The sequence below is a fragment of the Vigna angularis genome, chromosome 5, assembly GCF_016808095.1.
Source record: "Vigna angularis cultivar LongXiaoDou No.4 chromosome 5, ASM1680809v1, whole genome shotgun sequence".
Classification (NCBI taxonomy): Eukaryota; Viridiplantae; Streptophyta; class Magnoliopsida; order Fabales; family Fabaceae; genus Vigna; species Vigna angularis.
In genome coordinates this window covers 13,280,888-13,295,613 of record NC_068974.1, presented here as the reverse complement: position 1 = coordinate 13,295,613, position 14,726 = coordinate 13,280,888, and the positions used below count along the sequence as shown (strand labels likewise).

The window sequence follows — 14,726 nt, the reverse complement described above, 5'->3', positions numbered from 1 at the left end:
GCAAAATTAAACTTTGTTACTAACGACATCTATGAATATTTTGAAATAGGAATTTCACGAAATAAAGAAGTTTCTTGTGTCAACAAGTTCAGCTCCAGATCACAAAGATTAAATCTGCAGGCTGAAAGATTTACGAGATTTCTCAATATGAAGAAAGAAGACAGGATTCAAAGTGAAAATAAAGAAAATGTACATGAAAGGGATCTCATCATGATGGAAAAATCTCAGATAACAGAGCAATGCTTGAGACAAGGAATGAAAAGCTTCATGTGGTACCTAGACAATGGATGCTCAAGGCATATGACAGGAGATCCAACAAAGTTCATTAGTATATCTTACAAGACTTCTAGTTATGTCACATACGGCGACAACAACAAAGGAAAGATTATCGGTATAGGTAAAATCAAAACTCCTTCTTCTTATGAAATTAAAAATGTACTTCTTGTTGAAGGGTTAAATCACAATCTACTTAGCATCAGTCAACTATGTAGAGGATTGAAGATTACATTTGAACCTAAATATTGTCTGATCAACAACGGTTCAACTGATGAGATGTTACTTGTGGGAAAAAGACATAATAACATCTACATAATCGACTTCAAAGATACATCATTCAAGTCTGTCGTTTGTTTGATGACTAAGGAAGATGATGCCTGGTTGTGGCACAAGAGACTAGCTCACATCAACATGAGCCAACTGAACAAGTTAGTATCAAAGGATCTTGTCATTGGTCTTCCCAACATTCGCTACGCTTCTGAGAGATTATGTGATGCATTCCAAAAGGGAAAACAAACTAGGCAGTCCTTCAAGAACAAAAGGAAGATGTCAACTTGCAGACCTCTGCAACTTCTACACATGGACTTATTCGGTCCCTGAAGGGTGAAAAGTCTAGGTGGAAATTCTTATGGATTAGTAATCGTGGATGACTATTCTCACTTCACTTGTACCTTCTTCATCCCTGCCAAGAGTGACACATTCAAAGTGTTTAAGAAGTTTGCTGCTATTATTCAAAATGAGAAAGAACTCAGAATCAAATCGATTAGAAGTGACTACGACAAAGAATTTCAGAATAAAACATTTGATGAATACTGTGCGGAAATGGGAATATCTCACAATTTCTCAGCACCTAGAACACCTCAACAAAATGGTATAGTTGAAAGAAAGAATAGGGCATTAGAAGAGTTAGCAAGAACAATGCTGAATGAAAGGAACATGCCAAACTATTTATGGGAAGATGCAATAAGTACAACATGCTATGTGTTGTACAGAACTGTAATAAGATCAATGTTGAAAGCAACTCCATATGATCTATTCAAAGGAAGAAAGCTAAATATCTCACATCTAAGGATCTTCGGATGCAAATGTTTTGTACTAAACACTGGAAAGGAAAACCTTGGTAAGTTTGACTCCAAGGCTGATAAAGGAATTTTTATAGGATATTCATTTACAAGCAAAGTTTATCGGGTATACAACAAGAGAACAATGTGTGTTGAAGAATCGGTTCATGTTGCGTTTGATGAGTATGTTGAAACCACTGTTAATCCTAAACAGACTAGAAAATCTATAGAAGCTGACAACTCTACTGGAGAAGAGGAAGAAAATGAGGAAATTCTAGAAGAAGAGAACTCTGACGACGTAATCGATTCTCCCAGAACAGAATCGGTTAAGGAATGGAAAGTTCCTAAAAATGTCTCCACAGGAAACATAATTGGTGATATTACGAGAGGTGTGTCTACAAGAAGGCAACTGAATCAGTTCAACATGAATGTTGCATACGTGTCTAAGATTGAGCCAAAAAGGGTTGAAGATGCTCTTGCAGATGAAAATTGGATGATGGCCATGCAAGAGGAACTAAACCAGTTTAAGAGGAATAATGTATGGGAATGGGTACCAAGAATAGATAACCTGTAGGTCATAAGCACAAAATGGGTTTTCAGAAATAAGATGAATGATTCAGGTGAAATCAAAAAATAAAGCAAGATTAGTTGGAAAAGGCTACTGCCACGAGGAAGGAATCAATTATGATGAAACATATGCACCTGTGGCTAGACTGGAGGCAATAAAAATTCTTCTTGCTATTGCATCAGTGATGAAATTCAAGCTATATCAAATGGATGTCAAAAGTGCATTCCTAAATGGATATATTAAAGAGGAAGTTTATGTGGAACAACCACCAGGATTTGAGAATTTTGAACATCCAGACTATGTCTTCAACCTCAAAAAGGCTTTGTATGGGTTGAAGCAAGTGCCAAGGTCATGGTGTGAGTGCTTAAGTGAGTTTCTGGTAAAGAAAGGATTCTCCAGGCGTAAAGTTGACTTAACTCTCTGCATTAAAAGTTCAAATAAAGATAAATTGTATGTTCAAGTTTATGTTGATGACATTATCTTCGGATCAACTAATCCTACTTTGTGCAAAGAATTTTTCAAGACTATGCAGGATGAGTTTGAGATGTCCATGATGGGAGAGCTTACTTACTTTCTTGGTCTTCAAGTCAAGTAAGCGAAAAATGGCATTTTCATTCACCAATCCAAGTACTATACTGATCTGTTGAAGAAATTCAAAATGCTGGATTGCAAGGAAGCTGCAACTCCCATAGCTACAAACTGCTACCTAGATCTTGATGAAGCTGGTAAGGACGTTGATCAAAAGATGTATACATGTATGATCGAATCTTTGTTATATCTAACTGCCAATAAACCTGACATCATGCACAGTGTATGTCTTTGTGCTAGATTTCAGTCTTCACCTAAAGAATCACACCTAACTGCTATAAAAAGAATTTTGAAATATCTTAAAGGAACAAAAAGTCTTGGACTGTGGTATCCAAACTGTACAAATATTTTTCTTGAAGGTTATAGTGATTCTGACTTTGAAGGATGTAAGCTAGATAGAAAGAGCACTAGTGACACTTGTCATCTACTTGGATTTTCTTTAGTCAATTGGCATTCAAAGAAACAAGCTTGTGTGGCATTATCCACCACAGAAGCTGAATACATAGCAGCTGGTAGCTGTTGTGCTCAACTTCTTATGATCAAGAGCCAACTAGAAGATTACAGTATATCACTAGATCACATTCCCTTAAAATGTGATAACACAAGCGCAATAAATTTGACTAAAAATCCTGTTCTTCATTCGAAAACTAAGCATATTGAAATAACACATCACTTCATATGAGACCACATCCTCAAGGGTGAAATTAAGGTTGAATATGTAGATACCTTACATCAATGGGCTAATATTTTTAAAAAATCATTGAACAAAGAAAGATTTTATACTATTCGAAATGAACTAGGAATCTTAAATGATAGTAGTATAAAGTAGTGGTTTATATTTGATTAAAGTCGATTGTGTTATGTATGAAGTTGAACATATTACTGATTAATACTGCATTCATACATTTACACACAGATTATACCTGTATTAATTCTTGTATTACAATGATTCTAAAATGTTTAATCTGGAAAAGATCTTGAAAGGTTTTGCAGGAACATTGCTTCTGGATGAACAATTGGAGATTCAATTCAAATGGAAAGTAATGAAATCGATTGCAATAGTGGATCAATCGATTACTGTTTAACAGGGGTTATAAATTCCATGAATTGGAATTTGGTTATTCGGTTTATTGATCACATATTACTAATTGTTTCTTTTTCAATATATCTTTGTTCTATAATTGATTGAAATTACTTGAGATAATATTGAGATTGTTGATTGATATTGTATCTGTGCTACATTGACGTGTTTGCACAATTTCTGATATGATACAATATTGTCACATGCTTATACATGCTTTAAAATGTTTTGTGAAAGCTGCATTGTGCATTTGGGTTTTGAATGTAAAACATGCATAATGGTAGAGAAAGCATTGCATGATATTTTAGATATTCCACATGCGTACACTTAAGGAGGGGAATTTATCTTTTTCATATGATTATCTATGAAAGGGGGAGAATCTGTATCTGTGTTATATTTATGGATGCATCTCTGCATGTCTGATTATCTGAATATCATTACCCATTTGCATACCTTTTTTGCTAATGCACAAAGGGGGAGAATGTTGGAAGAATGTTCTGATATTCATTTTGAGCTCTGATATACATTTTGTTTGCTCTGATATATTCTGATATGAATTTATATGTTTTTGCTCTGAATAAAAAATGAGAAGATTTCAACATTTGCTCGGTACATTTTGATCATTTGTTGATAATTTGCTCTGATACATTTTGATATATGATTTGATTTGTACAACATTTTTGTTTATTAATCATGGTTGTTCATCATCAAAAAAGGGGGAGATTGTTGAGATTGTTGATAGGGGGAGCACTGGTTTAACTAAACCTACAATCTCAAAGCTTCTGGTTTTTTTGATGATGACAACACATAATTAATAACACATGTGTTGATGTGTTACATATTCATTACTTTCATGATTATGAATATATGAGAACATGTTTGTGTTCTTTTTGACAAAGCATGCAAATTCACTGTGTTTTACATGAGATCTTATCTGTGAATCCATAAGAAATGTTTTGAAAAAGGAAAACCACATGCACTTTTGTTGAACTTTAATTGAGTGGCAAAACAACAGTTTTAAGTCGACTTCATTATGAAGTAAGTCGATTAAAACTCGTGGCTTTGCACAAACTTTTTCAAAAGTGTGCTGTGAGAATTTTTGAAGAGAAAGTTTTTCAAAATTATGTTTTTAATTGTTACAAAGTCAACTATGTGCGCAAGCCATTCGATTAAGTTTTTTATGTTTTGAAATTTTGTTCATGCTTGTATTAAATGTTACAACGGTTATATTTTTAAATATGTTGACCAAGCATTTATTTTGATTCGACTGCATTAATTGTAAATTCAACTAACTACATTGATTGCTGCTAACTGCTTTAACTGAATTGTGATATTCGACTCTTTAAATATTTTTCGCAAAGTAGATGCCTTTAAAAGCTTTCTTGAAACGCAAGGAAAAAGACTTTGTAGTGCAGCGGAATATAGTCGAATGCATGAAAATAAAGTCGACTGAATGTAATAGAGTAGGGTTAGAAAAATCAAACACTAGGTTTTTATATTGGTTCGGCCAAGCCTACATCCAATGTCCTTCCACCACAGGAAGCAAATGCACTATAATGATCAAGGTTTTTACAACAAGGCTTTTATAGAGACCTCCACGTCAAAAATATAAAACACCTCTCTAACCCTCTAATAAAAATATAGGCATACAACACACAAAGACCAGAAGCAAGATGACCCCTCTCCTACCATCTTCAACCCTTTGAGAAACCCCTCAAAGTCCAGAACGCAACACGTCCTCTTCCTGTAGTCACAACAGAGCAACTCCAATCTTCACAAGATTGACACAAAATGATCACAAAATAGACACCTCAAGTGCATGTTGATCAGACAGTAAGAGCACACAGATTCTTGCTCGTCAAGCAATCACCAAAGATGAACACCACGGTCTTCTTGATGAATTCTTGGAGCTTTCACACTTTCTACAAGAGATCAATAGTAATGGATTTACAATTTTACCACTCTTGGTAGTAATTGATTTACAATGCTCCTTGGGATTAGTTTGGGTGTTGGCTGAAACATGACTTGCATGTTGATCTGATAGTTGTTTAGCCAACTGTCCAACCTGTGTTTCAAGATTTCTGATTGAAGCTTCTGTATTTTTTTGATTGGTTATAGATGCTTGCATGAATTTTTCTAAAGTATCCTCCAATTTGGTTGTTCTTTCATACACAGATGGATTTTGTTGTTGATGCTGATAAGGAGGTTGTCTATTTGAAGGACCAACATCTTGTTTCCATCCAAAATTCTGACTTTGATTGTTTCTCCACCCTTGTGAAAAGTTATTGTTGTTAGAGAAATTACATGTTCTTCTTTGATTGCTCACGTATTGAACTTCTCCTTCTTGTGGACTACTTTGATATGAACAATGACCATTGGGATGGTCATCTCCACAGAAGTTACATCTCATGGGTTGTTGACAGGGAGAAGATTGTACTTCTTTCAACTGCTCAGATAAATTAGCCATTTGTTTGGTTAATCCTTCCATCTGCTGAGTCAGGATTTTATTCTGAGCTAAAATTGCATTTGTAGTACTAAGATCAAGCATACCTTTCTGTTGAATTGTTTTTCTATTATGTTGAGCTTGATGGTCTGTAGATGTTAGTGCCTCAATTATTCTTGTTGCTTGCTCTGCATCCACATACATCATTGTTCCTCCAACTGTTGCATCTAATATCATTTTTGTGTCTGGCCTCAAACCCCATTGCAGAAAATATTTAGTTGAGCAATATCTTCAAACCCATGATTTGGGCATCTCCTCAATAAAGAATTAAATCATTCCCAAGCTTCCCAGAATGGCTCATCTGGTCCTTGCCTAAAAGTAGAAATCTCAACTTTTGCCTTAATGTAACGAGAAGGTCGAAAGAATATATTCAAGAATTTATCTTCTACATCACTCCACTTGTTCAGACTCTGGTTTGGATGTGATTTAAGTCATTCCTTTTCTTTGCCTATCAAAGAAAAAGGAAACAAACACATATATACATGGTCAAGATCTCTTTCTTCAAATCCCATAGTTCCTATCAGTTCATAGAACGTAGAAAGATGAATATATGGATCTTCATTATCCATTCCAGTGAATTGATGAGAACTGATAAGGCTAAGCATAGCCTCCCAGTGTTCTTCTAGGTGGGGTTGGTTCTTCTTCCGCAATATTTTATGTTTCCAGATGTGTGATGTAAGTATTGGAAGATTTTTCCTTTGTTTTTCCTTGCTTCTTCTTGTTTTTGCCTATATTTCTTCGAGCGGTTTTTTCAATCTCTAGGGCAAATGCTAATTGATCTTTAGAAACCTGACCTCTTAAGAACATAAATCAAAACAACTCAAGAAAGGATTAGTACAAAAGAAAAAACTAAATAAACTAAGTAAATAAAAAGAAATATATTCACAAAGCTGGATGAGATAACTTTAAAAATTCAAAAAAAAAATCGGTCCCCGACAACGGCGCCAAAGATACTTGTTGAATCTTTTGGCAAGCGTACCAATAGTCAATTGTAGTATAATGATTTTTAAGTAAGAGTATCAATCCCACGAGGAACAACTTCAATTAAATAGATAAATTTATCTCAAACAGCATATATACAAGGGTATTCAATCTAATTCATAATGGATTTTGATAATTTATACTACGTTGCCTAAAAGTAAAATAGTTATAGCAGATAAGTTAAAGAAATTTTAATATGAGAAGTTGGGATTGAATTCATTGTTGAAACCTCGGCAAGTGTAACTGAATCGTATCAAGTAATAAAACCTGATAAGACCAAGTATCGTTCTCCCAAAGGACTCACGGCCTAGACAGTTATGTGATTTGTTGATTATCTAAGACTTATGAACAAATTCTTGTAGGTTTAAATGCAAAATACTGAAAACTAAATATGAATGCATGCATTGATCATTGGGCAAGAAGAAACAAAACACGTGGTTTGAAATATATGAATGAATATGATGTTGGGGTTTATCAATTTCATCCTATCCACTCTCATGTATTCAAGAATTCATCTTTCTTCATTAATGTTAATGCCACTTTTTAAATTACCTTAAACTTGATGTCTCAGCGAAGAAAGCCTAATCATAATCACTAGTTTACAATGTCTTGTCTCCCTAGAAATTACTCATGCATTATAAAGCACAGAAGCTTAAAGGCAACCAACCATCATACTCCTATGTCTAGGTTTATACTACTATTGGGAGAGATTCCCCAGATCTAGATTTTACCGTATGTGTCCATATCGACAAAATCAATAATAATGACATTGAATGAGTTTAACAATGCATGCTTAGAGCAAAGAGGAAAAACCCTAACAATTAATGAAAGAAAGCATATATCATAAAGATCTTGAAGAACAAATTCAATACATGAGAGTTTCAAAGGATTACATTGATTCCCCAACAACAATAAAGGTTTAGTTCACCATATTCATGGTGAAACTAGATGAAATACAATGAAAGAATGAAAGATAAAACCCTACAAAGGTGAGAAAGCAGTTGTAGCATCCAAAATCCTCCTCCAAGGGGTGAAAGAGTGTGTTTCTGCTTCGTTCCAGCCAAAGATCACTGACCTAGGTCCACTAAAACCTTATATAGTATTCTAAAAATTACAAAAAAGTGAGCCCAAGCCCATAAGAATGTCGCTCAGCGGTAAGTGCATGACTTCTATTATGTCCCTCAGCTGCAGTTTTACCCTTCAGCGGTGACTGCAGGCCTTCAAAGTGCTGCTCAGCGGTAAATGGCGTTGAGCGGTACTTGCGGCTTCTTCCTTTTATGCACTTTTTCTTCCTTTTTTGAATCCAACTCTTCGCTCCTTAACCTCCTTCACTTAATTCATCTTAAAACCTGCAAAAACAAGGAAATGAAGCATAAAACCTATCCAACTCTCTTATTTTCAAAACTTCAAAAAAAACATTATTCCAAGCTAGTTTCTAAGTCATAAAGGTTGTCTTTAAGGTCAAATTTAAGTATAAAAATAACAGTTTTTCAACTGTTATCACAACCCCAACTTATAACTTTGCTTGTCCTCAAGCAAACAAGATGTAACTCAATCTTCCACCAATCCATACAATGGTTCACTGATAACAGTTGAAAAACTGTTATTTTCATGCTTAAAATTGATACTAAAAGCAACCTTTAACACTTAGAAACTAGCTTGGAATCATGCTTTTGTTTATATTTTTGGAAATAAGAGAGTTGGATAGGTTTATGCTTGATTTCAGTGTTTTATGCAGGTTTTAAGGTGAATTTGATGAAAGAAGTGAAGAAGGATAGAGATGGAATCAGAAAAGAACTCAAAAAGTGCAAAGGAAGAGAAGCCGCAAGTACCGCTCAATGCCAGTTTACCGCTGAGCAGCACTAATGAACATCCGCTGGCTCCGCTGAGGGGTGAAAGTGCAGCTGAGGGGAAGAATTCAACACACGCACTTACCATTGAGCAGTAGTTTACCACTAAGCGCCATTATTTTGGGCTTAGGCCCACTTTTCTGTAATATTTCGAATAGCATATAAGATTTAGGACTTCCTAGGGTTTGTATCTTTGGCAGAGTACGAAGCAAACACACACCTTTACACTCCTTAGAGGAAGATTTTGGATGCTAAGGCTACCTACTCAACTTTCTAGGGTTCTATCTTTCACTATTTCATTGTATTTCATCTAGTTTCACCATGAATATGGTGAACTAAACTCTTCTTGTTGTTGGGGAATCAATGGAATCTTTTGAAGCTCTCATATATGGAATTTTGTGTTTAAACATCATATTTATGATACATGTTTTCTTTCATCATTAGTTAGGGTTTTTCTTCTTTGCTCAAAGCATGCATTGTTTAACTCATTCGATGTCATGATTATTGGTTTTGTCGATATGGACACATACGGGGAAATCTAGAACTGGGGAAATTCTCCCAAAAGCAGTATTGCCTAGACATAGGGATATGAGGGTTGGTTGCCTTTAAGCTTCTGTGCTTCAGAATTAATTATTAGGGATGCTAGGAATTGTATGAACTCATAATTAAGGATATGCTTTCTTCGCCGAGACATCAGGTTTAAGGTAATTTAGAGAGTGGCATTAACATTGATTAAAAGAATGATGAATTCCTAAAATATATGAAAGTGGATAAGATGAAATTGATTACCCCAACAACATACTCATCCATATAATTCGTTCAGTGTTTGTGTTCTTCTTTCCCATTGATCAGCACATGCATACATGTTTACTTTTTGTCTTTTGCATTTGAAACTTATAACAATTTGTTCTCAAGTCTTAAATAATCAAGAAATCATATAACTAACTAGGTCGTGAGTCCTTTGGGAGAACGATACTTGGTCTTACCGAGTTTATTACTTGATACGATTCGGTCACACTTGCCGAGGGTTAAACAAGTTTTTGGTGCCATTTTTCGGTGTTCATAAATTTGTCATCATTCACCACATTGAAAACTTCTTTTCTTAAGACAAGTAATTACTCAAATTAGCTCATCATAAAGACTTCAATCAAGATGTGCATATTAATTAGTGTTCACACAATCACATAATATCCAACAAATGCTATTTTCATGAATGATCAATCAACTAAGCATATATGTTCTTATGTGTTCATGGACTCTTTCCTCACTAGATAAAGTGTTTCACTCAAACACACAAGTGTATAAGAGGTCACTCATCCACTCTACTATCACGATGTCACATGAATTAACTTTGCCTTTCATTTTACCACAATAAAAAACATTCACAAGTAAGTATCATCACAAGGACTTTTCTATGGCTTATAATGTGGCTGGACTAACAACAAAATTAGTTTTTCTAGATTACAAAATCCTTGAGTCAAGTGAATCATCTAAACAAAACCATTCTTCCTTCTTCCCAACTTTCTTTTGCATTGAGCCTTTCTCTTTTTCTTTCTTTTCTTCCTTTTTCTTTTGATTTTCACATGCTTAGCTCTCGGCTCAATGCTTGTTATTTTCCCTTTCTAGATTTCCCAACAACCCCAAACTTGAACATTTATCAATACCATAAAATATTCTCAACTCAACTCAAGGTAAAGCTTTTCAAAAAGGGTTTTCAAATCATGTTCATGGTTAAAGGTTCAAAGGATAGAACACATAGTGTTCTCTTTTAGTGGGCTAAAATCATGCATCTTGGCTAAAAAGGGTTACCAACAAATGGCCTTAATCATATGACACATACAAGTAAGTGATTTAATTATAAAAAACATGGGCAAAGTCATTCATGCTTTCAATCAAAACTCTGGATCTCAAAACCTCACATATAGGTTCATTTAACCATTCCATATACCCATCCTGCTTAGCATCATAATCACAATCACAACATCATGCATTTGTTCACAAAGCTTGTGAACCACCTGTATCTCAGCATATATTGTGCACATTCTCAACATCAGTCAATATCAAAGCATCATCAAGCATTACTTATCACACAAAAGTCAAAAGCAAACCATCATAACAGACACAGTTTCAAATTGAGTATATCAAACCTTATTCTATTAACCGAAGCAAATAAGTTTAGTAGTACAAAATAAAAGATAGAAAAGATCATGCTCTAGTGCAGATAACATCCATCAGTAAATGTTATCTCAGCTCCTCATCAGCTCGTGAGGGAGTGATCTTGTTCTTTCTTTCACCATAAAATTGTGAGCCTTGAGCCATCATTTCTTGGTGTTTTAGAGTGAACCTTGGCTGTTGTTTGCGCCACTTTTAGCTGCTGTTTTCACACTAATTCTAACGTGGTTGTTGTGTTAGATTGTTTCTGTTTGTGCCTTTTTAAAATGTCTACAGGTTTAAGCCATTCCTCTTCTAATAGAGCTAGCCATCATGGAGGTCCATCTAGCAAGTTTGATATGATGAAGGCATTTCAACAAATGCAACACCAACTTGATTGAATTAGTAAGCGGCTGGACAAGGACGCGAAAGCAAAAGGGGAGCAACCTCGTGGTCATGATCATGGTTCCTACAAGAAGAAGCAAGCACTTAGAACCGTAAATGTATACCTTCCCTCACCAAAGAAGCATCCAGAAGATAAAGCTATGGACCAAGGCCTTACACTACCAAAGTTGAACTTGCCTACTTTCAAAGGGGAAGCCGAGCCGTCTATTTTTCTAGATTGGATAGCTAAAGTAGACCAAATTTTTTATTTGTATAGTGTAAATGGACCTTTGCGTGTAAAGTTAGCTTGTTTAGCTTTAGAGGGATATGCCAAACAATGGCTAAATAGGAGATACTTAACCATGGCCTCACCCGGGAGTACATGGGAACATTGCAGGGACATTTTGTACCAACATTTGGTACCTCCATACTACCATAGGGATCTCTTGATTAAGCTCCAACGGCTTACTCAAGGTAGACGAAGTGTGGAGAAGTATGCTCGCGAGCTCGAAGTGCTCCTACATCATACTAACCTTAAATGATCATGCAAAAATAGTTAGATTTATTAGTGGACTTAATAGCAACATCAAAGATATAATTGAATTCAATGATGATGAGACTTTAGATGTAGTGGTTCATAGAGCCATGAAAGTAGAGAAGAAACTCTTGAAAAAAGAAGCTTGTCACAACAAATTTTCCAAATCTTCAAGAGATGTTTTGTACAAATCCTCTTCATCAAAGGATAAAACCAAGGATGTTTCTAAGGAGCCCACTAACAAATCTTGTCCTCATTCTTCTTCTAACCACTCCTGTTCCCCACCTAAATCTCCTTCTAGACCAAGTCACGTTAAATGTTTTAAATGCTTAGGACATGGTCATATAGCCTCTGCCTACCCCAAAAAGGCAACATGCATTGAGAGTGAAGCAATTATCACTAATGAGTCTACATCTTCCTTACCTTCACCAAATTATAACTCTTCTTCCTCATCAAGTGATTCAAAAGAGAAGGTCATGCTTAATTGTTTCAATAAGGACCTACACGATAGAAAATAGGAGAGAGTAAAAGAAGAAAATGAGATGAAAGAAAGAAAGGAGAGAGAAAAGAAAGGACAAGAGGACCTTGTGAGAGAAAAGGAGAAGGAAAACGTCCTACATACACAGGAAGTGCTACTGAAGGCACCTTCCACTCCCATCATTCTACAGGATTCAAGCAAATTTAGGGGAGTTTTTCCATCCTTCCACTTTTCTCCAATTATTAAGCTTTCTTCTTTTCCTCAAAACTTTTGTGAAAATATCCCACCTTTCTCATCTCTTATTCCCACTTCTTCACACACCATTTCCAAACCACATCTTGAGTTAATGTTTTCTTTTTTAAACTTAAATCAAGACAAAAATAATTTTTTTTCTAAAGTGGGATTTTTAGTTTCCACTAAGAAAATAAATCCAATTTCAAAAACCCATTCTTTCACTATTCCTTTTCTATATACATTGTTTGGTCAACAACAATTCATTCACAAAATATTTGATGTTTTTTGCAGGTTAACATTTGATCCAGGAGGAGTTTCTTTGGATTATAAAAACAAATAAGTCATTCATCTCTCTTTGTTGCAGGTTTTTCAAGATTCGAGGTCGAATCCTCTCCAACCTGGGGGATGATATGATCATAAATGGGGCAACAATGAAGAGTTTCAAAGTGACAAAAACACAAAAAGAGTAGAATAGGTTTCAAAAGCTTGTATTGCCTCTTTGATTTCTTTTCATTAGTTCTAGTAGAATAAACACTTATAAACCCTTCTTTTCCTTTAAGCACAAGCAATGTGGGACTCTCATGGCTTGGTCTTAAAAGAAAAGAAGAGAAAGAAAGGCGTCTTAGATGGAAGTGCAAGGTAGCATAACTTTTCTTCTTTGTTTTGACTTTAGGAGAACTAGTTGGCTTATAAACCCTTTAGGATGAAGGGAATTAAGCAATATGGGACTTAAAGCACCTTAGGAGCTGCTGGCCAGCCTTGAGACTAGAAGCCCCACATCTCTTAATTCCACTCTTTAAACTCACTCCAAGGGCTATATAAGAAGGCTTAGGGTCTCCTTTTGGATTAACTTTGAAATTGAATGAATTCTTTGAGTTGAATTGCAAATTTGCATTCCTCTTGAGATAGTTTTCTGTCTCTAGTCCATTTTGGGCAAATCTTATCTTGTGCAAAGCGAGTGGCAGTCCTTCTTCGACACTTATCTTGGAGTCCTCTCTCAAGTGGCGTGTCTACGAGTCATAAGTTTCCTCCTCCTTTCTCTTTTCCGCTTATATTTTCCATTCATTCTTTTAAATGCCATTAGTATACTTCTCTCTAGGCATGCACTTCCCCATCAAAAATTAAATGACACAAAACAAAAAATTAAAAATAAAAATAAAAATAAGAAAAAAAAAAAATAAGGTCTAAGTTAATCAAGAATCATACAAATAGAATAGTTTAAACCGTGAGTCCCCGGCAACGGCGCCAAAAACTTGTTAATGGATTGGCAAGTGTACCAAATCGCACAAATAATATAAAATGGTAAAACCAAGTATTGTATCCCTGAAGACTCTCGACACTAAACAATTATGTGATAACTTGATTAATTAAGACTTAAATAAAGCGAAATCATTGATTAAAGATGCAAAGATAGAAAATTAATATGAATGAAAATTGATCAATAATAGAGTAACACATAGATGAACAGAGGTTGTTTATAAAATGAGATGATTATGTTGTTAGGGTTTGATTTCACCAAGTTTACTCTCATGTATATAAGAATTCTTCTTTTTGCATTAATGTTAACGTCACTCACTAAATTACTTAGAACCCGAGCCCTCGGCGCCAAGCCTGCCTTAATTCCTAGTTCGTGCAATTCCTAACGTTCCTTGAAAATTAAGTCTGAAGCTTAAGACGACCAAGTACTCATACCCTCATCCCTGAGAAATATTACCCTTGGGAGAATTCAACAAGAACCTAAATTGTAAGGAACCTCGCAAAGTTTGGGCGCTTTTACTTGAGGATATTAACAATAGTGTGGTTGATGGAAGTGATGCAGAAAAGGCGATATGGTGGGAACAAGAAAGGAAAGTGTTTCATGGAAGGGCAGAGGCATTCATTGCAAAGATGTATCAAGTACAAGGTATGAATGATATTATCATGAAAATCTAAGCACTATTCACACAAGTGACAAATATCTACCTAACGATGTACTAGGAGGATAATAACACACACACATACATATATATATATATATAAATAAAAGTGTGTGTGTG

General features: G+C 35.2%; 1 protein-coding gene and 1 non-coding gene across 2 annotated transcripts; both read left to right on the top strand.

Moving 5' to 3' along the window:
• The first annotated feature begins 2,563 nt into the window (after positions 1-2,563).
• Positions 2,564-3,175, top strand: LOC128196639 (secreted RxLR effector protein 161-like). Its single transcript, XM_052878132.1, has one exon. The coding sequence runs from the start codon at positions 2,564-2,566 to the stop codon at positions 3,173-3,175; it is 612 nt and encodes a 203-aa protein (XP_052734092.1).
• Positions 3,176-6,311: 3,136 nt separating this feature from the next.
• LOC128196834 (small nucleolar RNA R71) lies at positions 6,312-6,417 on the top strand. Its single transcript, XR_008249240.1, has one exon. It is a non-coding gene; the product is annotated as a small nucleolar RNA R71 (small nucleolar RNA).
• Positions 6,418-14,726: the final 8,309 nt, after the last annotated feature.

Coding starts and splice junctions, on each gene's coding strand:
- LOC128196639 (XM_052878132.1), top strand. CDS start 2,564: ATGCTGGATTGCAAGGAAGCTGCAACTCCCATAGCTACAAACTGCTAC.